General features: G+C 42.8%; 1 protein-coding gene across 6 annotated transcripts in view; it reads right to left on the bottom strand.

Moving 5' to 3' along the window:
- raph1b (Ras association (RalGDS/AF-6) and pleckstrin homology domains 1b) overlaps positions 1–26,211 on the bottom strand; it is a 45,530-nt gene extending 19,319 nt beyond the window's left edge. Inside the window, exons 1-4 of one of the 6 annotated variants that reach the window (XM_061692216.1) lie at positions 25,883–26,211; positions 16,976–17,040; positions 8,587–8,669; positions 4,664–4,818 (exon numbers count right to left, since the gene is read on the bottom strand). In XM_061692216.1, coding sequence (XP_061548200.1) covers positions 4,664–4,666 — 3 coding nt within the window. In that variant the 5' untranslated portion in view covers positions 4,667–4,818; positions 8,587–8,669; positions 16,976–17,040; positions 25,883–26,211. The remainder of the gene's footprint in view (positions 1–4,663; positions 4,819–8,586; positions 8,670–16,975; positions 17,041–25,882) is intronic. The other 5 variants (XM_061692209.1, XM_061692241.1, XM_061692249.1 and 2 more) reach the window with 5 other exon arrangements.
- Between the last annotated feature and the right edge of the window lie 21 nt (positions 26,212–26,232).

Genomic DNA, 26,232 nt, shown 5'->3' with positions numbered 1-26,232 from the left:
ATATTTGTAGTCTGACCTTTAATATGCTGCCATTAAAGGCCTCTTTATACTCCCGCGGGGAGCCACCGGCGCATTGCATCACATGACCGACGAATTGGCCCGCGCAGCCCCTCTGCGTGGCTTGACGCGCACACGACAAAAATTGTTGCGGCGCGTAGAACGCCGCGGAGATCATCTCATGATTGGTCTGTTTTAGTCACATGCTGTGACTCAGCGTGCCCCTTGGTTCTACATACCATCTACGTCGCAGCCTTCTTGATCGATTTTGCGCTCGAGTATAAAGGGAAACTACGCGCTGGACAGCCACAGTGATATCAGCACGGTCATTCATGTACACCCACCACCCCATATTGACAGAAAAAAAACTGAATTGTTGATTTATTAAAAAAAAAAACTGAAATTAACATCCCACAGGGGAGCAGGCTAATTGGGAACAGGTGGGTGCCATGATTGGGTATAAAAGGAGCTTCCCTAAATTGTTCAGTCATTCACACGCAAAGATGGGGCGAGGTTAACCTTTTTGTGAACAAGTGCGTGAGCAAATAGTCGAACAGTTTAAGGACAATATTCCTCAACGTACAATTGCAAGGAATTTAGGGATTTCATCATCTACGGTCCATAATATCAAACGGTTCAGAGAATCTGGAGAAATCACTCCATGTAAGCGGCAAGGCCGAAAACCAACATTGAATGCCTGTGACCTTTGATCCCTCAGGCGGCACTGCATCAAAAACCGACATCAATGTGTAAAGGATATCACCACATGGGCTCAGAAACACTTCAGAAAACCAATTCCAGTAATTACAGTTCGCCGCTACATCCGTAAGTGCAACTTGAAACTCTACTATGCAAAGCAAAAGCCATTTATCAACAACACCCAGAAACGCCACCAGCTTCTTTGGGCCCGAGCTCATCTAAGATGGACTGATGCAAAGTGGAAAAGTGTTCTGTGGGCCGACAAGTCCACATTTCAAATTCTTTTTGGAAATTGTGGACGTCGTGTCCTCCGGGCCAAACTATCCGGATTGTTACGGACGCAAAGTTCAAAAGCCAGTATCTGTGATGGTATGGGGCTGTGTTAGTGCCAATGGCATGGGTAACTTACACATCTGTGAACGCACCAATAATGCTGAAAGGTATATACAGGTTTTGGATAAACATATGCTGCCATCCAAGCAACATCTTTTTCATGGACGCCCCTGCTTATTTCAGCAAGACAATGCCAAACCACATTCTGCAAGTGTTACAACAGCATGGCTTCGTAGTAAAAGAGTGCGGGTACTAGACTGGCCTGTCTGCAGTCCAGACCTGTCTCCCATTGGAAATGTGGGGCGCATTATGAAGTGTAAAATACAACAACGGAGACCCGGACTGTTGAACAGCTGAAGCTGTACATCAACCAAGAATGGGAAAGAATTCCACCTACAAAGCTTCAACAATTAGTGTCCTCAGTTCCCAAACGTTTATTGAATGTTGTTAGAAGAAAAGGTGATGTAACACAGTGGTAAACATGACTTTGTCCCAGCTTTTTTGGAACGTGTTACAGCCATAAAATTCTAAGTTAATGATTATTTGCTAAAAACAATAAAGTCTATCAGTTTTAACATGAAATATCTTGTCTTTCTAATGTATTCAATTAAATATAGGTTGAACATGATTTGCAAATCATTGCATTCTGTTTAACAATGCCCCAACTTAATTGGAATTGGGGTTGTACCTTAGAATTACAGACCAAATGTGACACGTCCAATAAATAAGAAAAGACTACAATGGAAGAGGGCAAACTGAGATGAGATGAATAATAGAGGAAATGATGGATACATACAATGAGGGAAGGAGCCGCCTATTTGGATGTGAATAGAGTGAATGAAGAGTGCAATGGGGCCAACAGCTCTGGTGTCATTAGTCAACTGTGACGGATAGTCTGCAAGCACAGAAGGAAGATGCACATTTACTGAGCCATACATTCTTAAACAAGTGCACCCAACTAATGAGGAGGGGCATGAAAAGAAGTGGGGTGGAATGGGCACAGAGAGGGGAGGAAAGTGGAGACAAAGCTGGCAGATGGACAGTGAGAGCGAGGAAGACTAAAAATGAGGTTGGTCAGCAGATGCAATGAATAACAGCTCCCCAATATCAGACAGAGAGCGAGTGACAGAACAACTGTTTCCATGGTGACTGCAATTGCTTCACAGACCCATGCACAGAGCCTTACAAGTATTAACAGTCTTTACTACAGTAACAACCCATGAGCCATTTGCTTGGACATATAAGCAAAAGCATAGTAATAGTTTTTTAAAAAAAAATCTGTGATGACAAGGCAGCCTGCAAATTGCATCCTGTTTCTGAGCATTCTTTTCCATGCCATCTCCAAAAAGCAGCCGTGTATATGTTGAAGTCCTGTTTACAGCTCAGGGTAGTAGCGTCCCCTCGTTGAGCTGTCACCTTATTGTGGTGGAGGGGTTTGTGTGTCCCAATGATCCTAGGAGCTAAGTTGCCAGGGTCACCCATGGCAAACGGGTCCTAGGTGAGGGACCAGACAAAGCACAGCACCAAAAACCCCTATGATGACAAACAATTTAGGTAGACGTTTTCCCTTGCCCGGGCCACCGTGGCCCCCCTCCGGAGCCAGGCCTGGAGGTGGGGCTCGAAGGTGAGCTGGGCCTGCACCCATAGGGCCGGGCCTGGCACAGCCTGAAAGGTTAACGCGGGTCCCCCTTCCCATGGGCTTGCCACCTGTGGGAGGGGCCATAGGGGTCGGGTGCAGTGTGAGCTGGGCGGTGGCCGAAGGCAGGGACCTAACACACTTCATCCAGCTCTTCCGGGGGGATCCCGAGGCGTTCCCAGGCCGGCCGAAGGACGTAGTCTCTCCAGCGTGTCCTGGGTCGTCCCCGGGGGCTCCTCCCGGTGGGATGTGCCCGGAACACCTCACCAGGGATCAGATGCCCCAGCCACCTCATCTGGCTCCTCTCGATGTGGAGGAGCAGCAGCTCTACTCTGAGATCCTCCCAGATGACCGAGCTTCTCACCCTCTCTCTAAGGGAGAGCTCGGACACCCTGCGGAGGAAACTCATTTCGGCCGCTTGTATCCGGGATCTTGTTGGTAGGAACGTAGATCGACCGGTAAATTGAAAGCGTCGCCTTTCGGCTTAGCTCCTTCTTTACCACAACGGACCGATACAAAGTCTGCATCACTGCAGACGCTGCACCGATCCGCCTGTCGATCTCCCGTTCCATTCTTCCCTCACTCGTGAACAAGACCCCAAGATACTTGAACTCCTCCACTTGGGGCAGGATCTCATCAGAGGTTTTCCTCAGCCTTTAAATAGTCTCAGTCTGGCTTGGTAGGCTTCCGCATCATGGGGAAGACTGATGGTTTTCTGCACAACCGTCAAGAAAGCAGAGACCCTCCATAAGGAAAAAAAGGCCTGAAAAAGAAATTGCAAAAGAAGCTGGATGCTCACAGAGCGCTGTGTCAGTGCATCAAGAACCACTACATTCAGAGGTCTAAAAGACAGCTGTGGAATTCCATGTGTCAAGTCACTCCTGAACCAAAAACAACGTCAGAAGCCTCTGTGGTGGGCTAAGGAGAAAAAGTACTGTTCTGTTGCCCAGTGGTCCCAAGTCCTCTTTTCAGATGAAAGTAAATGTTGCATTTCAATTGGAAATCAAAGTCCCATAGTCGGGAGGAAAACTGGAAAAGCACAAAAGTCAAGTTGGTTAAACTCCAGTCTGAGGTTTCCACAGACAGTAATGGTTTGAGGAGCCATGTCATTTGCTGGTGTGGGTCCATTGTCTTTTATCAAGTCCACAGTCAACGCAGCTGTCTACCAGGAAATTTTATGGCACCTCATGCTTCCGCTGCCGACGAGCTTTTTGCAGACAATGATTTTATTTTCCAGCAGGATTTGGCACCTACCCACAAAGCCAAAACTACCAATACCTGGATTAATAGCCATGAAATAACAGTACTCGATTGACCAGCACACTCACCTGACATGAACCCCATTGAAAATGTATGGGGTAATGTCAAGAGGAAGGAACAGAAACTCCAAAAAGCAGATCTGAAGGCCAATATCAAAGCAACTTGGGCTAGAATAACACCTGAATTGTGCCAAAGGCTGATCACCTCCATGCCACGCCGCCTTGGTGCTGTAATTAATGCAAAAGGAGGCCCAAAAAGTACTGAGGGCATATTACTTAAATAAATAAATTTTTCAGAAAGCCAACATTTCTGTTTAAGATCCTTTTTTGTTGGTCAAATGTAATATTGAATTCAAATAAGTTTCACTTTTTGAAGCAAATTATTGAAATTGTTTGGCACTTACCTGTATATGAATCTATAAGTTTCATATGTGCAATTTAATGCCAATATGTGGTACATTAAAGAGGTGCAGTTATTTTATCTGTCCACTTGTAGTCAGCGAAAAGAATTCTGGGAACCCAGAATTCATTGCGGTGATGTTTTACTACACTACAACTTCAAGCTAAACATTGCTCTTTACTTGCATTTGTTCCTGTCAACATTGTTATGAGTGTGTACATGAGCTAATTGTCGGGCTCAGGTTGGTATTTACAAATGTATTTGATAAAACTCGGCCTGTGGTTTGTGTTTTTAACAGTGGTCATGTTCTTTGTATCCCCAAGTAATTTGGTGACTTACCATATGTATGAGTTGAGATCACGGCGACACGGTCGACGACTGGTTGGTACATCCGCCTCACAGTTCTGAGGTCCTGGGTTCAAATCCAGCATCCCTTTGTGGAGTTTGCATGTTCTCTCCGTGCTGCGAAGGTTTTCTCCAGGAACTCCGGTTTCCTCCCACATTCCATAAACATGCATGGTAGGTTGATGGACAGAGTTGCGCACAGACTTTTGCAGGGGCAGGTGCTCAAACCAAAAAAAAAAAAAAGAGGGCACCCATTGCCAATAATTCCGATCAGTGTAGGTGCCAGGGCACGTCCAATGGGAGGATAAATAAGCATTATGCTAGAATGGATGCCCCACACACGTGACCCGCCCCGCTTTATTGGGTGCATTTAGGAAATGTTGGTCCAGTAGCCACGTAATATTTTCAGTGGTGCAACAATCTTTTGTGAAGCATTGTGGTTAATTGATTGTACAAACATTGCGTCCTACCGGTGTGGTCTGAGTCGCATGGAACAGCCCTGCATGAGAGTGGGGGGGAGGGGCAATGCGGGAGCAACTGTGCGCAGCAGATTAGAGGGGGGCACAGTCTCTCAGGACTCAAACAAATGCCTGTCACATATCCAAAAACTTTTGAGGAAATCGATGACAGTTTTTTTTATTGTTTTTAAATACAGTGGGATAAACCCCAATACATGTTTTTGGGTTCAGCAATTTCTTGAACTTAAATGGACGTTTTGATAAATTTCAATCAATCTCATCACAGTGCAGAAGCTGCCATTAAGCCTCTGCTAAAAAATAAAGCGCTGGACGCTTCCATGTTAGCAAGCTATAGACGCATCTCAAATCTCCCTTTCATAGCCAAGATTGTTGAGAAAGTTATTTTTAATCAACTCAGTTCTGATAGATTCCGACCCGACTTTCAACAGTCATATCAAACCAATACTAAAACTGCCTTCTACAATCTGAAGAACATATCCAGAGTGCAGGCTTGCATGTGACAAGCAGACCAGGAGAAACACATCCATGCGTTTACCTCAAGTAGACTTGACTATTGTAATGGTCTTCTGACTGGACTCCCTAAATAGCTACAGCTCATTCAGAATGCTGCAGCTCGGGTTCTGACCAGAACAAAGAGGTCAGAGCATGACTCCAATTCTAAAGTCTTTACACTGGCTTCCAGTCAGCTTGAGAGTAGATTTTAAAGTTCTGCTACTGGCCTATAAATCACGAAATGGTTTAGGTCCTGAATACATGAATGAAATGCTAATGGCACATAAACCCAGTAGGGCTCGGAGATTGACAGACTCCTTGTCAAATAGTGGAGCACAGAGTCCAAAGCAAACATGGTGAAGCAGCATTTAGCTGTTATGCTGCACACAAATGGAATAAGTTGCCAACAGAAGAGACATCAGCCCCAAGTGTGCATGTTTTTAAGTCCAGGTTAAAAACACTTTTTCCCCCCATGCTTTTTAGAGCATTTCCACTTTTAAATGATATTTCTTGCACTGTACACTGTTTTAATTGTATTTATTAGTTTTGTCTTTGTTTTAAATGTTTATAAGCTGTTTTTTTCTTTGTTTTTAAATGCTTTAAATCATGTAAAGCACATTAAGTTACCTTGTTGTGTATGAAGTGTGCTATATAAATAAATTTGATTTGATTTGCTCGCCCCCCCCAAAAAAGCATAAAAAAGTGTAAAAAATAGAAATAAAATGTGGAAAAGAAAGAAAAGAATTTGAAAAAAAATCTGCAGATTGTGCCAAACTGCGAGTATGAGCCGATCCATAATGATAAAAAGGGTTCATGCAAAAGGGCACTTTTTTCATCAGGGGCAATACTGAAGCACCTGTAGGGATCAGTCTCTGGATGGATGAGTTGAGATTCCTCAGTAAGGTTTCTTCTTGTTAAGCGTAAGAACCCAATTGACCTTGTGTGAGTCATTGCTGCCACATTAAAATCATATAGCCAATAAAACTAACGGTACCAGAGCTGTGCAGGGGAGTAACTACACTACACTGACCTATATATATATATTTAAAAAAAATTTTTTTTTTATCTGTGATGCACTGAGTAATAAGTGAACCACGATATAGTGACGGATCACTGATGCTGCTCCATAGTAACCATATTTTGACAAGAGTTAAGCTAATCCTGTATTACTTTTACTAGAAAGTAAAACTGGCCTCTGTATCAGGAGCAAGAAGGTTTCATTCATTTCAGTGACCATGTAACACACTAGCTGCATAAGCAACACATTCCTCTTTGAGCTCAGCAAAACACACAAACGAATGGAAAGAACTGTGAATGAAAGCATTCTTCCTGCTGTGTGCTGGATGCTACCTACAGGCAACGATTTGCACTCTGATACCCAAAAACACTCCACGCCAACACCATTTTGAAGTGGTGTCTGAATGTTTAGTCATCAAATTCTGCACCCTATGTAGTGCACTAAAAATTTCCCACAAAGCATAGCAAAAAGTAGTGGCCAACCAATGGGCACTCACCAAGTCGTGATATACCATAATGCATTGCATCTTCAGAGAAGAAGAAGTAGAAGAATGGCGGGACGAGATGCGTTACAGACGCGTTATTAGGATTCCCACAGCGTTTCGACGCAGGACACGCCCCACTGCAACATGATTGGCTCATGCATCGTGGGAAAGGCTACAGAGACGTAACGAGATGACCATTCGAAATTATCACATTTGTACGTAATAAAAACTAATTAGTTCATTATGGTTATGTTTGAGCTTGGGTTGGCGGTTTAGGATGGGTTAGCGTTGGTGGGAAACATTAACACTGCCACACTTTAGTCACATACTTCTTTTCCCATGTGGAAGCAGTAGGGCGTTTTAATAACGCAGCAATAATTTTTTTTTTTTTTACCCACTGCAAAAGCCTACTCTGTTGTTGTGTGACAGTTGTGACATAATTAACAAGGCGCCGTGTAGTGTCCGAAAGCTGTTATGAATGAGCTCACTATATAGTCAACTAAATAGTGTAACCCTACATGACGAGTAGGGAGTGAGTGAACGATTTCGGACTCAGTTTAAGTGTACCACAACCGCCAACACCCCATTTTCATTGTCCTTGGTTTCTGAAGCCCTGCAGCTAGCTAGTAATTGGCTAGTGCTGAAAGCCAGAAGTCAGTACAACACTGCTTGTTTGTGCTTCTCTCAATAAACACACGCAACCGTAGGCTATCTGGTTTTCCTGTCACAATTTGCAAGGGCTATCTTCAAAAATTGCAGCATGACTTCCATAATAATAAAAAACAAGAGCACAAGATGTCCAGCAGCCTCGATCCATGCTGAAAACATACACGGCTGTAAACAAATGACACATAAGCAGCATGTAGACCTGGATTGACTCAAGTCATCATCTCAGGGCTACATCACCTCACCACAAAACAGGCACTAACTAGACCTTTTAGGTGCAAAACGGGCTTCTGTGAGTCTATTTCAGAGAAGTTCATGTACTGACACCAAATTAATCTTGCAAAATGTGATTATTCATCTGAAAACAAACACACAACGAAGCATGATGAACAAGGTGCAATACAAAGCACATTCACCCTTTAGTGTAGTTGCGGTCAGTAGAGAATAAAAGCTTGCCAACCAGTGCTGTCTCTCTCGTCAAAGTCTGTCACGGTCGGCGCTCACATGGTTTCACTTAAAATGGAAATTATCTCCTGAGGTTTGGCTCCTCTTTCATTTACAATACGCTTTGACTGCAAACAGCAAGCACATGCGTCCATCCTGGTATATGCAATAAGGTAACATAAAAGTTCCACATTCAGTGTATCTTCTTTTGCAGTTTTTAACCACAGCAAGTTGCGTATTTGTTTTGAAATGAGCTGACCAATAGCTCTGCTCTTCAGAATTTATGCCCCCCAACAAGCAGCCATTAGTCACTCCAGTGTACAGGAAATCTTACCTCTGAAGTGGCTTGGCCCTCTTCCTACTGAAATTACAGGTCAGTCGAAACCACCACTCCACTTTGACAGGGCCTTTAATCCGCTGAAAAAGAGACAAAAGGACAGGCAAAGACATCAGTCAGCGAAATTCCGAAATTTAGGGATCGAGTGCAGCAGAGGAATGGAGCAAGCTGACAGCTGGAGAGCAGACTGATCCTTCTGTCACAAGAATGCAACGGATTTATTGCAGAAGGAACTGACATACACAGGCCAAGGGAAGAAGGAATTTGTTATACCGCGGACTTGAGCTTGGAAGCCTTTAGTTCACTACAAAGCAAAGCAAAGAACATTTATTTATATAGCGCATTTCATACACAAGGTAACTCAATGTGCTTTACATGATTAAAAGCATTTTAAAACAAAGAAAAAACAGCTTATAAACATTTAAAACAAATGGAAAAAAATTAAATAAAAATACAATTAAAAACGCATTAAGTGCAAGAAATATTTAAAAGTGGAAAAGAATGGATAAAAAGAAGAGTTTTTAACCTGGACTTAAAAACATGCACACTTGGGGCTGATGTCACTTCTGTTGGCAACTTATTCCATTTGTGTGCAGCATAATAGCTAAATGCTGCTTCACCATGTTTGTTCTGGACTCTGAGCTCCACGATTTGACCCGAGTCTCTCGATCTCAGAGCCCGACTGGGTTTATATTCCATTAGCATTTCATTCATGTATGACCTAAGCCGTTTAGTCATTTAGAGACCAGTAGCAGAACTTTAAAATGTATTCTAAAGCTGACTGGAAGCCAGTGTAAAGACTTTAGAATTGGACTAATATGCTCTGACCTCTTCGTTCTGGTCAGAACCCGAGCTGCAGCATTCTGAATGAGCTGCAGCTGTTTAATGCTCTTTTTAGGGAGTCCAGTCAGAAGACCATTACAATAGTCAAGTCTACTAGAGATGAAAGCATGGATGAGCTTTTCCTGGTCTGCTTGACACATGCAAGCCTTCACTCTGGATATGTTCTTCAGATTGTAGAAGGCAGTTTTAATAATTGATTTGATATGACTGTTGAAAGTCAGGTCGGAATCTATCAGAACACAAAGGTTTCGGACTTGGTCTTTAAAGAGTGTGACTCCAGGTATTTACTAACAGCAATTCTCTTTTCTTTATTGCCAAAACAATTATCAGTTTTGTTGTGGTTTAATTGAAGAAAATTTTGGCTCATCCAGATATTTATCGTTTTTAGACAGTTATACAACACCTCAATTGAACTGTAGTCATCTGGAGACACTGCTAGATATAACTGTGTGTCATCTGCATAGCTATGATAGTCAAAATTAGAGTTGTGAAGAATTTGACCCAAGGGTAGCATTTCCAGGTTGAACAGGAGGGGTCCAAGAATGGACCCTTGAGGGACCCCAATAGGACATTGCCATTCGATGAGATTGAACACTTCCAATGGTTACAAAATAACTCACTTCCTCCAGGTCGGACCTGAACCATTTAAGGACTATTCCATTTAGTCCTACCCACGTTTCCAACCTGTTCAGCAGTATATTATGATCTACCGTATCAAAAGCCGCACTGAGGTCCAACAAGAACAGAATTGACACCTTTCCAGAGTCAATATTTAACCTTATATCATTTAGCACTTTGATAAGAGCAGATTCTGTACTGTGATGAATTCGGAACCCTGATTGAAATTTGTCAAAAAGTCCATTTAAGTTCAAGAAATTTCTGGGTTGATTAAAAATAACTTTGCTATGAAAGGGAGATTTGAGATGGGTCTATAGCTTGCTAACATGGAAGTGTCATGTGCTTTATTTTTTAGCAGAGGCAGCTACTTTAAGAGCTTTAGGAGACTCGCCTGACTAAAGTGAGCAATTGATTATTTGTTGCAAATCAGCTAGGACAGACTTCGCAATATCTTTGAAAAAGTCAGATGGTATTGAGTAAAGAAAGCTTGTTGATGGTTTCAGCTGCTGAACTGTTTTCTCTACAGTTTTTTGGTCAACTATATCAAATTCTGACATGGTAATAGGTTTTTCCTGCATGGCTTCAGGTGTAGTATCATTTTATCATTTTGCTGATTTGTGCTAGTATTTAACCTGATTTGTTCACTAAAATAAGCAAATTCATTGCATTTATCTGCTGTTAGAGGAGTTCTGGAGCTATCCTAATCGGGAGGCGGGGGGTTGTGAGCTTGTCAACCACAGCAAACTAAGAGCGAGTATTTAAGTTCTTACTGATCTTCTTCTTTTCCTTTCGGCTTGTCCCTTTAGGGGTCGCCACAGCGCGTCATCCTTTTCCATGTAAGCCTAGCTCCTGCATGCCCCTCTCGAACACCAACTGCCCTCATGTCTTCCCTCACGACATCCATCAACCTTCTCTTTGGTCTTCCTCTATCTTTCTTGCCTGGCAGCGCCATCCTCATCATCCTTCTACCAATATACTCACTCTCTCTCCTCTGGACGTGTCCAAACCATCGAAGTCTGCTCTCTCTAACTTTGTCTCCAAAACATCGAACCTTGGCTGTCCCTCTGATGAGCTAATTTCTAATTTTATCCAATCTGTTCACTGCGAGAACGAACCTCAACATCTTAATTTCCAGCACCTCCAGCTCTGCTTCCTGTTGTCTCTTCAGTGCCACTGTCTCTAATCCGTACATCATGGCTGGCCGCACCACTGTTTTATAAACTTTGCCTTTCATCCTAGCAGAGACTCTTCTGTCACATAACACACCTGACACCTTCCTCCACCCGTTCCAACCTGCTTGGAGCCGTTTCTTCACTTCCTGACCACACTCACCATTGCTCTGGACGGTTGACCCCAAGTATTTAAAGTCCTCCACCCTTGCTATCTCTTCTCCCTGTAGCCATACTCTTCCCCCACCGTCCCTCTCATTAATGCACATATATTCTGTTTTACTTCGGTTAATCTTCATTCCTCTGCTTTCCAGTGCATGCCTCCATCTTTCTAACTGTTCCTCCACCTGCTTCCCTGCTTTCACTGCAGATCACAATGTCATCCGCAAACATCATGGTCCGCGGGGATTCCAGTCTAACCTCATCTGTCAGCCTATCCATCACCACTGCAAACAGGAAGGGACTCAGGGCTGATCCCTGAAGCAGTCCCACTTCCTACTTAAATTTGTCTGTCACACCTAAAGCACACCTCACCAGTGTTCTGCTGTCCTCGCACATGTCCTGTATTATTCTAACATACTTCTCTGTCACTCCAGACTTCCGCATGCAGTACCACAGTTCCTCTCTGGGTACTCTGTCATTGGCTTTCTCTAGATCTACAAAGACACAATGTAGCTCCTTCTGACCTTCTCTGTACTTTTCCATCAACATCCTCAAGGCAAATAATGCATCTGTGGTACTCTTTTTAGGCATGAAACCATACTGTTGCTCGCAAATACTCCCTTCTGTCCTGAGTCTAGCCTCCACTACTCTTTCCCATAACTTCATTGTGTGGCTCATCAACTTTATTCCTCTATAGTTCCCACAGCGCTCCACATCACCCTTGTTCTTAAAAATGGGCACCAGCACACCTCAGGCATCTTCTCACGCGCTAGAATTCTATTGAACAGGCTGGTCAAAAACTTCACAGCCCCCTCTCCATACCTCCACAGCCCCCTCTTCCATACCTCCACAGGAATGTCATCAGGACCAACTGCCTTTCCATTTTTTATCCTCTTTAACACCTAACTTCCCCCTTGATCATTTCAGAAAAGTGTTGCTGTCTAGCACTGACTAACTCTTGGTTAAAATTACAAAGACTTTGTAGAGGTCATAGTCAATTTGGCGTTTAGGTTTTGTCCACTTACGTTCTGCTTTCCTACACGTTGATTTAGAGGTCTTTACCATCATTGTGCTCCTCCACGGTGTTCTCTGTGGCCTAAAGATTATCTTTGATTTAATAGGAGCGACAGCATTCATGACATTTGAGATTTTAAAGGTGAAATTATCCAAAGGTTCAACTGTCTCAGCATTCACAGTTTGCGGCACAGCAATGGTTTCCATAAACATAGTGGCAGTACTCTCCTTTATGTAACTTTTCTTAATAGACAGGAGGTGGTCAGAACGTTTGGAAGAATCTATAATTCAAAGAATACACAAAAATAAGAAATAGCCACATCCTTAATGTCAATTGATATAATTTCAACATCCTTAGAGATGACCAGGTCTAAGATGTGACCTTGAATTTGGGTTGGACTCATATGTTGAGAGGTCAAATGTGTCTAGTATCGCAGAGAGTTCTTTAGATTTTTTTCCCCATGTTATTGTCAACATGAATGTTAAAGTCTCCCATTAGGACAAAATAGTTGTAGTCAGTACAAATATAGAGATAATAATATATATAGATATTCAAAAGTGTAATTTCTTTACACTGAAATAATAACTTCAAAATAACAGCAACACCACGGCCTTGTTTCCCTCTTCGACACTTGTTCATAAAACTAAAACTTGCTGGTGTTGCCTCATTTAAAATGGTATTACAGCTACTTTCTGTTAACCACGTTTCATTTAGTCACAAAAAGTCCAGATCATAGGTTGTAATGATGTCATTAATCAACATCGATTTATTACCCACTGACCTGATATTGAAAAGAGCTAGTCTCGCAGAGATAACTGGAGACAATGGTTTGATAGATTAACATTTTATCCTCACTAAGTTTGTAGTTCTACTTTTTTTGTGCCATATTTCTTTGACCAACTTTCTCTTCCTTGTAATTACAGAGATAAAAAATGCCTGATCTCCATAGGGGTCTGACTTATTCTGGAAAAGACCGAGCAGATAGTCAGCAACACCGCTCACAGAACACAACCTGACTGTGTTATAAACAGGTTTGTCACCAAGTATTGGCCTTTCATCCAGCCTCAAACGTACATTTTAGGTGAGTGAAAAGCGAAAGGGGAGAAGTCAGCTGCTGAGAAGTATCAAGAAGCAGTTCCCACTGGCCACAGCTGTTTCTTCGTTTTTCTGTGCAACAACTGTAATTCACACCGCAGCATGTGGCTGGTCTCCTTGCACAAGAAGAAACACTGTGACTGAATATTTCCATAGCAAACACGCGCCAGGGACAGAGTTTGTGTGCGTGTTTGTTAGCACACAAGTCATCAATACTCTAGCACACACCCCACCTCCATCCAGCTGTCTGGTGCAAACTGTGCCCAGTCAACGTGCAATAACACTCTATCAGCGTGGGGGCAGCAAGCAGGTGTCGCAGTGACACATGGACCAGTGCAGCTGCAGGGGAACACAGTTGCTGAAGTCACAACAGCGACAGGGTCAGCAGGCAGCTGCTCACAAGCAGAAGACAAAGAGACCATGTCATAAAAGGAACAGAGAAACAGAAAATATGTGTTTTGAAAGACTCAAAGACAATGCACACTTTGAATTGTCTACATTTTTCATATATTCTTTGCACTAAAAACATACAGGTATAGTCTCCCAAATACAAAAAACATCAGCGTTTTGTGCCAGAAGCAACATAAAGTGCACAGGCGGGGCTTTTTAGAGCCAACTAACAGCAAGCGGACCCCTTTGTGAGGCTGCTCCAAACACTAAAAGAAAAATAACAACATACAGCCACCCTGAAAAGTACCCTGCATACAGCCATAAGGGCCCCACTTCATTAACGGAACAAGGGAAAACACTGTGTCATGAGTACAGGTGTGTCCTTGTCTGCCCACGCTTCCCAACCATTAGCTGCACTCCTTGGGGGCAGCTCATTTCCTGTTTGGGCAGGAAGTCGAAAAGAGGGAAGGATAGCGGCCCAGCAAAGGAGATGATGATGTCATAGGAAAAGAGAAAGACGGGACTGTTGTCGGAAAGCACAGTAAATGACCACACTGGTCTGAATGCACTGAGTAACCCTGGGAAGGACTTTTATGTGAGGAGAATTGAGCGTCGCCATAAGCCAATAGTGCAGTTTCCCTGACCATGAGCATTCTCTCGAGTCGGCTGATGGATGGTTCTGCACTGAGTGGGGAAGGTGCATTCGTATTGATCAGCGCATTGCTTTTAGTACTGATGGCAACCCGAACAAGTGTAGGCTCTTTCTTTGCCAACTGCCTGTCTTCAATATTTAACACATAAAAACTGGTTTGAGTGCAGTTGCGGAGAACAAATAATATTTTACACCTATTCAACAATACAGTTGGACTTCTTTGTCAATTATTCATCCAAACAAAACAGACACACTGCCTGTAGCACACATGACAAGGCTAGCTTGAATTGTAAAGGAGGTCACGTCTGGTTGCGATTACAAGGAGTTGATCTCCCTTCCTCAGCGGGATTCGCCATGCTTCGTGCAGAGTGCTCTGCGAGGGAGAGAACACACATGGTGAGAATTATGGAATAATGCTGTGTCAGGAATGTTCCCACGGTGGCTCCTGGGGTCGATGGAACATCCCATTAGGTGGCTAGCTGCCAGTGGTGTTTATGGATAAATAATACACACATACAAAGTTATGTGATTAAATGCCTCTTGAATTGGCTTGCATTTGGACCTGCTGGTGGGTCTGAAACGTGAATCTCACACTAGCTTGAATAATCTTTCCATCGTCAACATAAAGGAGTGAAGGGGTACACCACACTGCCTAAAACACATTTGGAGTCCGTCACGGTGAGTCCTGCCTGGTTCATTTGCCTGTGTGAACCAGGAATCATGAGGGATCGAAGATCATCAGAGCAGAGAGAGATTAGCAATATACTCAGTTTAAGAGTCATCAGAGGTTTGCTACAAGAGCATTAGTCAATGACATCCACACACTGATATTTGCTTGGATTACGCCTACAGATTTGAGTGAGTGTCAAGGGATTTTTTTTTTTGTTGCTCAAAATGTGTCAGTCTACTGCAGCTGCTTGTTCTTTAGATTGTAGGTCACTGCTATTACAGGCAGAGTCCTACAGTGTCCTAAATGAAACTTGATGTAAAAACGACAGTGAAGAATAGCGGGTCTGCTTGCCTCCATAAAGTCAATTCTGCGACTGACTTCTGCAAGATGGCAAGCATAACCACAAGTGACCGAAGCGTCCTCGCTCCTGGTTTACACTTTTCACCCCCTATCTTACATGCATGGAAGGCAACCTGCCATGTGCATCCTCTGGTTTCCCTGCAAACTTGGTGCACTTGCATAACAACGCTCTCTCAAACAGTAACTGGGCTGATGGCAGGCGAGCAATCAAATTGGGGAAAGTAGGCTGCAGTGCATTTTTCTATAACAAAACAAGCCAGACTATTTCAGATTTATAAATCATGAACCGTAATGCATAAAATACTGAAGTCTGGGATTAGTTTTCTATGAACAAGTGGTTTATTCCAATCGACACCAAACCATCAAAAGAACACATCCGATAACAGACTCTAATCAATCTAATCGGAATTGAACATCTTATGCTGTCAGTTTGACTTTCAATCTTACGTAAAATGAAATGCATGATTTGAAAGCGACCGCAGCATAACAATGGCTGGCATTTTATAAAACAACGTAAACGAAGACCTGAAATCCAAAAGGGGACCTAGCTAGCTAGATAGACTGAAAGAAAGATGCTTTTTTTTTTTTTCATCCACAGGGGTCAAGTCACTAACCAAACACTGTTGATCAACACAACCACACAAATGAGAGCTGGTTGAACTCAGATCACACCATTAATGTTTATTCCTTTGGAGTAATGTGACGCTGCAGCACAGGCCATTTAATTAAGGCAATTGGTAATTAAGAAATAAATTGTCCTCCCATATCTATTGTTAAATTGTTGCATCTTAACGTTGCATTCAGATGAATGGACGATGGAAAATCAGAATCAGAATCATCTTTATTTGCCAAGTATGTCCAAAACACACAAGGAATTTGTCTCCGGTAGTTGGAGCCGCTCTAGTACAACAGACAGTCAATTTACAGAACACTTTGGGGACATAAAGACATTGACAAAAAACAATTGTGCAAAAAGATGCAGAGTCCTCTCGCACTTAGAGCAGTTCGAACGACTAATATTGCAATAGTCCGGTGCAATGACCATTGTGCAAAGGGCGCTGAGACTTCAAGGAGTGTATGCGGTTTAAAGTGACGAGTAGTGCGATCATCTGGGACAATGTTGGTTGTGCAAATGTTACAGATACTCCTCAATCAGTGTGCAAATGGAGCAGATGCTACTCTGGCATGAGTGGCCAGTATATGCAAATAGTGCAGCATGGCGAGACAACTACAGTGAGTGCACGAGTAATACATAATTGGCCCCACAGAAATGTGACAACGAACTCAAGTAAAAAAATTGCCAGCTTGTTGTAATGGAATTATAGGTTAGGTGTTTAAGAAGTTGATCGCAAGAGGGAAGAAGCTGTTGGAATGTCTACTAGTTCTAGTTTGCGTTGATCGGTAGCGCCTACCTGAGGGAAGGAGCTGGAAGAGCTGGTGACCGGGGTGCAGACGGTCCGAGACAATTTTGCACTCCCTTGAATAAAAGCATATTTAGTCAACATGGCATATTTAATTGGAGCTGTTGCTCACATCAGCCTCATGGACACAACAGCCATCAAAGCACACAGGAAGAAAGCAAAAATAAAAGGCATGATGACATAGGAATGCGTCCAAGCGCCTCTCTGTGGCACAAGCATAATATTGCCAATCAACTGAAGACGTAGATATAGTGTCTCTCAACATCTAATTGTGTGTTACATCACCTGCAGTCTGTTTGCACCATGCCTTGTTCCTCTGAAGCAGAGGCTGACACGGGAGTGGATTTTGACTTCCGCTTCCTCCCACTCCCACAGTCTAATCCCATTCCCTCCCGATCTCGAGCCAAATTTTTACAGAATCCCACTCCTATCCTCCCGCACTCTTTTTTTTGTTTTTTCCCCCCACCAGTCAAGCCCGTTTCATTTTTATTAATATCTTGGAAGTCACCACACTCCCAGTGACTTTGTTGTCATAGTTCCTGCCCCTGCCCACTCCTGGTGACTTTCACTCCTGCTCCTCCCAATCCCGTGGTTAATGAAATTCAATCCCATCCCCACATGACCCGGTGGAAATCCCGAAAAAATGTCAGCCTCTACTCTGAAGTAGCCAAATAAGCCTCAAGGACTCTATATTCTCTCCACATCATAGGGCCACTATCCAATAGCTCTCACATGCACGCACATATACACATACAAACCCATTCCGTGTTTGTTGTAGTAGCTATGGCGAGACTTTGCTTTGCATTTCATAAAACCATCGTTGAAATCTGATGCAGTCGATGGAATGTTCTCCTCCAACTTGAATGTCAAGTTCGCTGAGATTTTCTCGACTTTATGGCAGTCGCAAACATCTCCCAGCTCTCTTGACAGTACAACGACCCGAATGGCACTTCCTGTCACATGCATCATTGAATTGAATGACTGACTGACCTTAGATATTATTGTAGAGGGGAGGGGGAGAAAGGGTCGTTAGAAAGAGCAGCAGCAGGCCTCCAGTGGAAATGTGACTGCCATTGTCATATTCATAAAGATTACTTCTTAAGCTTCTTAAACTGAGTGGTGAAGTGTAAAGTGTCTGAGTGTCTTGAGAAGCGCTATATAAGTTAATGTTATACAAAAAGCTTTAATCACAGAGACACAGAGGGGATGACATGCATGTGTACATTTACACGTATTAATAATTTACATTTATTTTAAATGTGTGCTTGTTTTCATGTGCTTAACTGACTCAACAGTAGCCGTTAGCTTGAAGAAACGGCTTCCAGTGAAAGCTATACTCGCAAGGATGTCAGGACAATGGGTTAAAATCATTCATGAGTATGTTCACTGTGTAGTACATCGTTCCTTGCATGAACGAATCACTCATCATATTAGTTCGCAGTGAGCTTCCGCATGAATCACTACATGCGTACTAGTACATCACTCCTTAGCAGATCACGAACAAAGAAGTTCAACGAACGAATCACTCGTGGGTAACTACATTCAGTTCACTTTCAGTTCTTCAGTACACCATTACATTCAGTTGAGTTCAGTCCTTCCCCCGCCTTCATGGCGCTGCCTGACGCTGGCTGCTCATTGTTCATTCCCCGAAGTGAGTGACAAAGCTGGCGAATCAAAAATCACATGGCAGTATGTTGAATGAAGTCCCACCCCGCCTGCAAGGTGGCTGCTCATTGGTCATTCACCGAAGATTCAGAAGTGAGTGACAGAATGCTACGGAAATTCCGTTTTCCGCTCCCAGCCAACTCGTTTGCCTCACGGCGGCAGGCGGAGACCAGGGTCAAAGAACGAATCATTTCATTAACTGATTCAGTACAGTACGTTCCATAAAAAGAGTTTTTTCAGTATTCCTGCTTTCACCTCTTCGCCCCACCTGTACTGTCAACCTTCCAGCAATACCCCAATAATTAGAGTACCGTGAGATTAATACTGTGATAAAACCAAACCGTGACATACTGCAAACCAAACATTTGATTGCACTTGACCGAACAAAGCAAGCTCAAGCTTGCTACGAGCAAGCAAATATTTTAGGGCAAGTGCCCTATAGTTAACTTCGAGTCATGCCTTAACAAAGACAAGCAATATAGAAAATGGATGGATAGTTTGCGGCACGGTGGACGACTGGTTAGAGTGTCTGCCTCACAGTTCTGAGGACCGGGGTTCAATCCTTTTCCCCGCCTGTGTGGAGTTTGCATGTTTTCCCCGTACCTGTGTGGGTTTTCTCCAGGCACTCCAGTTTCCTCCCACATCCCAAAAACATGCATGGTAGGTTAATTGAAGTCTCTAAATTGCCCATAGCTGTGAATGTGTGTGTGTATGTTGGTTTGTTTACATGTGCCCTGCGATTGGCTGGCAACCAGTTCAGGGTGTACCCCGCCTCCTGTCCGATGATAGCTGAGATAGGCTCCAGCACTCCTACGACCCTTGTGAGGATAAGCGGCTCAGAAAATGGATGGATACTTTTGTGGCCCACCGTCTACATGTAAATTGTCTTTTGGGTCCCTGAAAAAATATTTTGGTGGCTTCTCTGACTAACACAACAGAAGTTTTCAATGTTTTTATGTAGACGGGATACTTTTTTTTCCTGGTAAAGGAGCACGAGTCAATTGTAGGTCACAGCCGATCCTTCGCCCAAGTGTGCCTGTTACTAAGAAACATGAATGAGTAGAGATACGGGTGCCCTCCTTGTGTTTGCTCACATCACCGGTGTAGATGTTGATGGGAGCAGTTAATATCCAGTTAATCCCTCCCTCCATGCATTTCTCAAAGATTTAACCATCTATAGTTTGTCTATTTAATCAGAATACGTTAGAGGTCACTGTTCTTAGCTCACAATCTCCAATCTAGTTCATCCCAAAGGTGTTTGAGGAGGTTAAGGTCAGGCTCTCAAGGTCTACATGCCTTAATGGACCTTACTTAAGCCATTGGGACAAAGTCACCAAAAGTTACCAACTAGTGCACAGTCATGCACCAGGGAAAACGTAAACTGGGTACACAGGAACCAATTCCTAACATCTTAACTGAAGCTCGGCTAATTTAACTGGCAGATGTAAGCCATTGTAATAAATTAACAAATACAAAATCAAGTAGAATATCAAAGTTAAAATGTGACATTTGATTAAATGAGTCATCTAAAAAGGTGTGCTAATTTCATGGGAATGTCAATAAAGAGACAATACCGTTCCTTTGGGAGAGTCACGGTCCTTTGCCACATGCCCCTGTGGTGACACGGTGCACACACAGAAACGTACCCGAGAGCAGATGAGACTAGTTGACAACGAATGAATAATTGTTCAGAGAGTGAGTTCAAGACCTGAAACACAGCTAAGTGGTTGGTAATGAACAAGGGCCATACCTAATCAAACCACAACAATTTTGGTGATTTTCAACTTGTTCCCTTGCAGTGGTAAACAGTCAGGGCCAGCATGGCTTCTATGCTGGCCTAAACACTAGAAGAACTGCTGACCTACTTTCACAAGCTAAATTCTAATATTCATTCATGAAATTGCATTTAGTCCCAACCATCTGTTCTCTAGATTTCATAGCGTTTGTCTTGGTTGTACTGCTTCCAGCACGATTGTGGATGCTAGTTTTTGTCCAATCAGATTTCAACCTCAAATATGTGCGGCCAGGTCAATCTAATCTGCTCAGGACATTCAGCATCAGTAGTGCTGTCAGATCTGAAACTAAATTAGCAACAGGACTGTTTCTTTAACCAATCAGATTTCAAAGTCGCCTCAAGAGTGCCAGCTCGCTACCCTACGTCATTAGCATTATTCTGGGTCAGAGCGGACTAACACTTCTGCAAAAGACATCGGAAGCAATCTACACACATTAATATATTTAATAATAATTGATTATTTATTATTTTATTTATTTGTCTCTTTGTGTCATAATATTGGCTAAATATTGATTCTGAAATGCTCCAGATGATGTACATGGTACAGTTGCATGCGGTTACATTGTGTCTCAATGGTGTATATATATACATACAGTCCCCTCCAAAAGTATTGAAATGGCAAGGTGAGGTGAGGTGGAGGTAATGTCATGGCTTGGACTTGTATGGCTGCTTCTGGAACAGGCTCACTAAGTCTTTATTGATTATGTTACTCATGATGGTAGCAGGAGAATGAATTCTGAAGTCTACAAAATCATTTTGTTTGGCAATTTACAGAAAAATGCCCCGAACTAATCGGAAGAAGCTTCAACAAGACAATGACCCAAAACACACTGCCAAGACAACAAAGGACTTCATCAGGGGGAAAAAGTGGAAGGTCTTAGACTGGCCAAGTCAATCACCGGACCTTAACCCCATAGAGCATGCATGTTACCTCCTGAAGAGGAGACTGAAGGGAGAAACACCCAGAAACAAACAAGAACTGAAACAAGAACAGTAAAGGCCTGGAAAAGTATTTTAAATGAAGAACGCAAAAGTCTGGGGAAGTCAATGGGTCTCAAGCTTGATGCAGTTATTGCAAGTAAGGGTTATGCCACCAAATATTAAATGTTATTCACTTTAAGTTAATTTAAATCATGTCTGTTCAAATACTTTTGCTCACTTGGAAAGTGGGTGGCTTCAAACAAAAGGTGCTCTCTCCCGAATTGTTTAACACATCTAGATGTAAATACCATAAAATAAAAGCTGGAATTCTGAACTTTTGTTTGTCTCATATTCATCTTTTGATCTGAATAATCAGATCGTCTTTAACGGGCATCTCAGAGTCTGGAATTTGCTAACGTTAAACAGATGGAGAAAAATACTGGAGTTCGGTCCGATTTCCATGTGTACCCCACCAAAGGGGTGTAGCCAAACGTTAACTATTAATAATTATTTGTCAAGGTTTGTTTACGCACTGCTTTATCATCAACTTCAATAGAAAGAAAATCAGTCACCACTTGCCTCTAAGCAAGTGATTTAGTGCCATTGCGTGTACTGATATACATTCTGGACTGTGCATTAAAAGGCCAACAGGAAGAGCAACAATATCTGAAGCAGGAGAGATTTTAGGCTACAGACAAGCCAGCTAACCAACCTTTGTTTCCAAACTACAGACAGCTGCTTCCAAAGGTCAGCCAAATGTTAAAAGAACAAGAGCCTATACAAGCTGGTGACCGTGTGCATGTGTAAAGAGCAGGGACACAACCGGACAACACACACGTTAGTTTACTTTGCCAAAACAATGTCCACAACAAGAAGAGGAGTCTTGCTGCAGCTGATAATACGCTCCATCCGAGGTTTCCTCCAGTCTGTGGGGCAAGATCTAGTTACACTTTAGCCTCTGGCACACCATCAGGGTGCAGTAAAGTCGGTGTTTGAAGCTGCATCCTCCAGTTGTAACACAACCCAGAGGAAATATACACTGTTGTCACCCACTGCCTTGTCTTTTGTTTAGGGAATTTTCTGCCCAAAGACAAGGGTGGGTCGCTGTTTGCGTGGATGGGTGTGAGGAAGTCACGCACGGAACCTCACGCGCTAGAGCTGAAGCGGTGACAAACAGACAAGCATGCGAGAAACGCAAGCAAGAAGACACAAACCAACAATATTCTCTGGAGTTTCACAGGATCATTGCTCAAGCCTGAAATAAATTGGGAGCGCTGTTATTGTTATTTAATCAACTTATGTCCCCAGAAGAAAACAGGCAAACAGAAAGAAGGCAGCATACTCTTTTAACAAAGGCATTGTTAATGTGAAAAACATTTTCTCTTGATGTCTAGCTTCTCTTCTCAACCGCATGGAGAGGAAAAAAGATGACAAAACATTCATCATGTGCTTTGAAAGAGGAGCTGTGAAATGACTAACTACCTTCCAATACATTTTACCTCTGTGACTGGAAATGTAATCCCTGTCTGCGCTTTTGATGGCTGAGCTGTACAGCAACAGCTCAAACGTTGCACCTTGGGGCATTTTAAGTCTGCTGACAAAATGTTTAGCACAACCCATTTACATATACAAAATTGTTGGTACCCCTCTGTTAATGAAAGAAAACCCTCCATTGGTCACATAAATAACTTGAATCTGACAAAAGTAATAATAAATTAAAAATGTATAGAAAATAACCAATGAAAATCAGACATTGCTTTTTAATTGAGGTTCAGCAAAATTATTTTAAAAAACAAACTCATGAAATGGGCCTGGATAAAAATTATGGTACCCTTAACTTAATATTTTGTTCCAGACCATTTTGAGGCAATCACTGCAATCAAGCATTTTTTATAAATTTCAATGAGACTTCTGCACCTTTCAGCCTGTGTTTTGACCCTCTCATGGGCAAACTGCTCCAGTTGGCTCAGGTTTGAAGGGTGATTTCTCCAGACAGCATGTGTCAGCTCCTTCTACAGCTGTTCAATAGGATTTAGATCAAGGCTCATAAAATGCCACTTCAGTTTAGTCCAATGTTTTGTTCTTTGCCATTCTTGGATGTTTTAAGCTGTGTGAAAGACCCATGACCTGCGAACGAGACCAAGCTTTCTGACACTGGGCATAACATTTCTCTAGAGTACCTTGATAGTCTTGAGATGTCATTGTAACCTGCACAGATTCAAGACACCCTGTGCCAGATGAAGCAAAGCAGCCCCAGAACCTAACAGAACCTTCTCCATGTTTCACAGAAGCGACAGTGTTCTTTTCTTGGTATGCTTCATTTTGCGTCTGTGAACATAGAGTTCACGTCCCTTGCCAAAACGTTACAGTTTTGTCTTGTCTGCCCATAGGACATTCACACAGAAGCTTTGTGGCTTGTCAACATGCAGTTTGGCAAATTACAGTCTTGCTTTTTTTATGATTCATTTACAACAGCGATTGTAAAGGTCATATCCCATGAAGCCCACTTTGGCGCAAACAACGACGGATGGTGTGATCTGGCACGAATGTACCTTGACCTTGGAGTTCACCTTTAATTTCTTTAGCGGTTGTTCTGGGCTCTTTTGTTACTCTCGGTCTCTTCAATTTTTCATAAATTTTCCTCTTGCGGCCAGATCCAGGCGGATCTGAAATTTCTGAATATGTGCTACAGTAGTTAAAGGAACATCAAGCTTCTTTGAGATGGTCTTATAGCCTTTACTTTTAACACTGTTGTCTAATCTTCTTAGACAACGCTCTCCTTTGCTTCCTGTGGTCCACGTTTAGTGTGGTACACACCATTTTGAAGATACCTGCGATGCTAATTGGAGGACACACCTTGTTTGAATTTGTCCCCATGGTCAAATTATTTTAAAAAAATATTCCAAGAGTACTATAATTTTTGTCCAGGCCCGTTTCTTTTTTTTTTTTTAAAACACATAATGTTGAACCATAATTCAAAAGTAATGTCTAATTTTCATTGGATAATTTTGATTATTTTTTTCAAATGTATTATCACTTTTTGTCCAAGTCAAGTTATTTCTGTGACCACTGTGGGTTTTTCTTTCATTAACAGAGACTGTAGCGCATGTGAATAGCTACTATTTAGGTTCCCTGTATGTGTATTTATTATTGCTGCAACTGTGGTTATGAATCCAAAAAATAAGGCATCAAATAACAAAGTTGGCAATACAATAGAGTGATAAATATTTCAGCACCAGATGCAAAGCCACATGCCCAGAGGAACAAAAACTACGCAATAAAACTGGGGTTTCCACTGGTTTTCCAGCTATACTCTCAGCATCTTCTATGTGGAGTGAAATCTGAATCCTGCAAAACACAAAGTAGATAAAAGCTAAAAGGCATCTCACTAGTAGATTGGTGCAACCAGAAGTTACAACTACAACCCATTAACTGCACTGTTGCCACCACACACTGCCAATAATGCAAATCAAGAATGCTTTAAAGGACACTGTCTGGGACTAAAAGTCTGGGCCGAGTGGGCCATTGTTTTGGTGGAACTACAGGGGGGCGTTAAGAGGGCTAGGAATACTACCTTGGATGACTTTGGCAGTCCAAAAGACAAAGGTTTGCAGTCTAAGAAGGTTGGGAGCCGGCCAGACGCTGGCATGACATTCCGCTACCTGCAAATAACATTTGAACCCCGCAGGGTGAGTGTGGGAGGGTCATTCCAGCCAGTTGAAACAAATACGTGTTCAAAGCCCAACTCCTGTGGCTTCGACTTGACACCGCAGACAACAGTTTTGAGGCTCGTTAGCGTTGAATGCAAGCTAACTACTGTGAACACAGACACCCAATCCCAGTCGGTGACGTCACCAGACGAAAGCGATTAAAGTGTTTAGTCTTACTACTTAATGGATATACGGTATGGGGGGAAAATGCGTTAACATTGACACCTCAAAGTCAAATATATATTATATATATTATATATATGAATTTTCATGAGGCCATACGCCGACAACACCACCGGCCATGAAAAGAAGCTGATCACCCAAGCCCGCCAACGTGGAGACTACTACGGTTCCAGAGAGACAACCGGGCAACGAAACATCCCATTCGGCCACGACGAGTCACGTAACCGATTAAACTAAAAGAAAACATATGATCGCTGTCCTACCCATTTGTCCAGCAAAAGAAAAAATTGCCTTTACACAGGCGGGCAAAACACCCCTTCTCCCCCAAGAAGAGTCATTCAATGGCCGCAATGGGGGGGCTCACACAGCCCGTTCACAGAGGATTTACAGATGCTCCCTTTAGAATCAGGATAGCGTTTGATGAAATGCGGCAAGGCTGCTGCTTCTCTACCATGAACGGCGTGCGGCACAGCGATAAACACATGGATCAATTCAATAATGTGTCTGACCTCAAAAGGGCGTTCCCGAACATCACACGTAAAGTCAAAAAAGGAGATTAGAACACATACACACGTCAGGGCAGTCAATTAAAATAAAATAAAAAAACATTTAAAAAATACTTACAGTTAAATGGGATTCACAAAGAGAATCCTCTCCTCCGGTTGTCTCCTTCCCGTGGGAGGAATATAACAGTCGTGTGGGAAAGATGCGTGACACTTCTTGGGTCTCAGGTGGGGAGCCGTTTGGAAAAGGTTGAAAAAAATAAATAATATTAATAATAAAACTACTTCAAAGTGCCCGTCATCGTCGTGTTTTCACGCTCAATCTCGTCTCCATGTATCCCAACCGCTGGCCATTCTTCTCCCTGGCCGCCTCGGGGACACGCTGCGCGTCCCCGTCGCTTCCTGTCCAACCCACAATCCACGCTGCCTTCACGACCGACGCATAATCGGACATAGAAGTCTCGTACCAAA

The sequence above is a fragment of the Phycodurus eques genome, chromosome 1 (genome assembly GCF_024500275.1).
Source record: "Phycodurus eques isolate BA_2022a chromosome 1, UOR_Pequ_1.1, whole genome shotgun sequence".
Classification (NCBI taxonomy): Eukaryota; Metazoa; Chordata; class Actinopteri; order Syngnathiformes; family Syngnathidae; genus Phycodurus; species Phycodurus eques.
The sequence above is the reverse complement of the archived record's forward strand: the minus strand, read 5'-3'. Positions and strand labels throughout refer to the sequence as shown.